The sequence below is a fragment of the Aureococcus anophagefferens genome, assembly GCF_000186865.1.
Source record: "Aureococcus anophagefferens unplaced genomic scaffold AURANscaffold_1157, whole genome shotgun sequence".
In the NCBI taxonomy this organism is placed as follows: domain Eukaryota; class Pelagophyceae; order Pelagomonadales; family Pelagomonadaceae; genus Aureococcus; species Aureococcus anophagefferens.
The window spans coordinates 1-2185 of record NW_008706278.1 but is presented as its reverse complement, the minus strand read 5'-3'; the positions used below and the strand labels follow the sequence as shown (position 1 = coordinate 2185).

At 71.7% G+C, this 2185-nt stretch overlaps 1 protein-coding gene across 1 annotated transcript; it reads right to left on the bottom strand.

The window, feature by feature from the left end:
* Positions 1-1410: 1410 nt before the first annotated feature.
* On the bottom strand, positions 1411-2133 carry AURANDRAFT_69224 (hypothetical protein; the record flags this gene model as incomplete). The annotated part of the gene is made up of 1 exon (XM_009044982.1): positions 1411-2133. One exon carries the CDS (start codon positions 2131-2133, stop codon positions 1411-1413), a length of 723 nt encoding a protein of 240 aa, XP_009043230.1.
* Positions 2134-2185: the final 52 nt, after the last annotated feature.

Below are 2185 nucleotides of genomic sequence, written 5' to 3'. Positions count from 1 at the left end.
ANCCGTGTGGGAGACGGCGTCGTGCGACGACCGACAGGCCGGACGACGACGCGTCGCGCGCGACGCCGTCGGCGGCCCGCCGCCGGCGCCGGCGGAAAGCGCAAAACGTCGAACTGAGCGGCTCGACTATGGTGCTACCTGGTCTCCAGAGGCGGCGCTCGACGCCGACGGGCGACGCGCCGCTGCAAGAGGACACCCGCGCAGCGGTCCGTAGCGTCGCGCGGCGGGGCCGTCGAGCGTCTCGAACGCTCGATCGCTGCTCGCGCCGGGCGCCGGACGCTAGCGCCGCGCGCTAGTCGCGCCGCGTCATGGTGCTCACGCGCGCCGGCAGCGAGTCCATCTCGAGAGGCGCCGACACGCGCACGCGCGCGCGCTAGCGGCGCGCGCTGCGCGGCGCCTGCTGGACATGCGCGCGCGCGCCGCCGCCGCCGACCGCCGCGCGCGTCGCGACGGCTCGGCGGCAGCGGCGCGGCCGAGGCGATGCTCTGGCCAAGGTTCGGCTGCGAGCGGCTGCCACGGGTTGCGGCGCTTGCGCTACGTCGCCGCGCCGCGCGCCACGTACCACGACGTGCGCGCCGCCGACCTCTCGCACGGCTACGTCCACCTCTGCTCCTTCAAGGGCGTCGCCACGAGCGCGGACGCGTTCGGCGAGGCGGCGCGGCGCCCGCGGCGGCCGGGCCGATCGGACGCGGCGCGCCCAGACGCGACGATGGCGAACTACGACGAGGTCATCGACGTCGTCGACGCGAAGAAGTGCTAAAACGTCGCGGACGTCGTCGACGGCGCGCGCGCGGCCTGTTCCGCGGCCACGCGTCCGCGGAAGGGGCTCGGCCGCGGCGCGACGTGAACTGGACGACGACGCACCCACCGGTCGAAGTCCGTCACGGAGAGCGACGTCGCGGCCTCGGAAAACGGCGCCCGGACGTTCCTCGCGCTCGCCGTCGACCGGACCCGCTCGCGGCGTCCTCCGACGACACCGAGGCCGCGCGGTACGAGAACGACGGGGCTCGGTCCTTCGCCGAGCGCGCCGACGGCGTCGATCTTCGTGATCCACGTCGACGGTGACCTAAACGTGTCGCCGGCGTCCGAGACCGACGAGATGGCCGGCTGGTACGAGTACGACGGGGTCGACTCCTTCCCGGAGCGCACGATTTCGACGCTCGCGAGCGGCGCGTACTCCGTCTTCGCGACTGGCGTCGACGGCGACGACGTGGACGCACTCTCGGCGCTCTACGCCGACGTCGGGGCGGCTGGGTACGACGACGTGTCCTCGGCGCGCGCGCAGGTCGCGCGGCCGGGGCCAGGGACACCGGGGATGGAGGGCAGGTAGGCACTTACTTTCCGCTAGACCCCCTAGCGCTTCTCGCCGCCGGGCGAGGGCTAGCCGCCGTCCGGCTCGCGCTCCGCCGCCTAGGCCTCCTTCTTCTTCGCCCGCTTCTTGGCCTTCTTGGCCAGCCCAGCTTCCTTGCGCGTCTTCTTTTTGCCGCCGTTCGTCGGGTCGTAGACGAGATCCTCCTGGTTCGGAACCCAGTCGACGCGCGCGGCGAACGACTTCGCGATCTTCCAAAGGTCGTAGATGGCCGTCGTCGAGAGCTGCACCTTCGCCGCCTCTTCCGACGCGGCGACGCGTTTTTTGATCCAAGGGAGGTTGACGCGATTGTGGTGGACGAGCTCCGCCATGATGGCGTGGGCCAGCTTCGCGAACTCGTGCGCCGCGTGCACCTCGCTCGGCAGCGAGCGCACCTGGTCGAGCTTGCGCTGCACTTCGTCGAGCTTCCGGCGGACGACCGCGAGGAAGCGAGCGGCGTGATCGCGAAGGAACAGCCCGCCGGCGCGGCCACGTTCCACGTAGGCGTCTTCGAGCTGATCGGACGCGGCCAAGGCTTGGTCGACGAGGACCTGGACCATGCGCATGTCCAGCTCCATCTCGCAGGCGTCGACTTTCCCCAGCGAAACGCCGCCCTTGGGCTTGGGAAGCGGCGCGGCGCGCTCCGCAGCCCACCCCCGGGCCTCGCGCGCCTCGGCGAGCTCCACGGCGTTCGCCGCGAGCGCCTTCCTGAGCTCGTCGATTTCCGCCTTGAGCTCGTCGCATTCCTGGTCCCGCGGGGAGGCCCCTGCTACCTCGTCGGCCATCGGACGGATATCGGTGCCTTCCCACGTCAAGTATGGATGTTGTAGCGAGAAA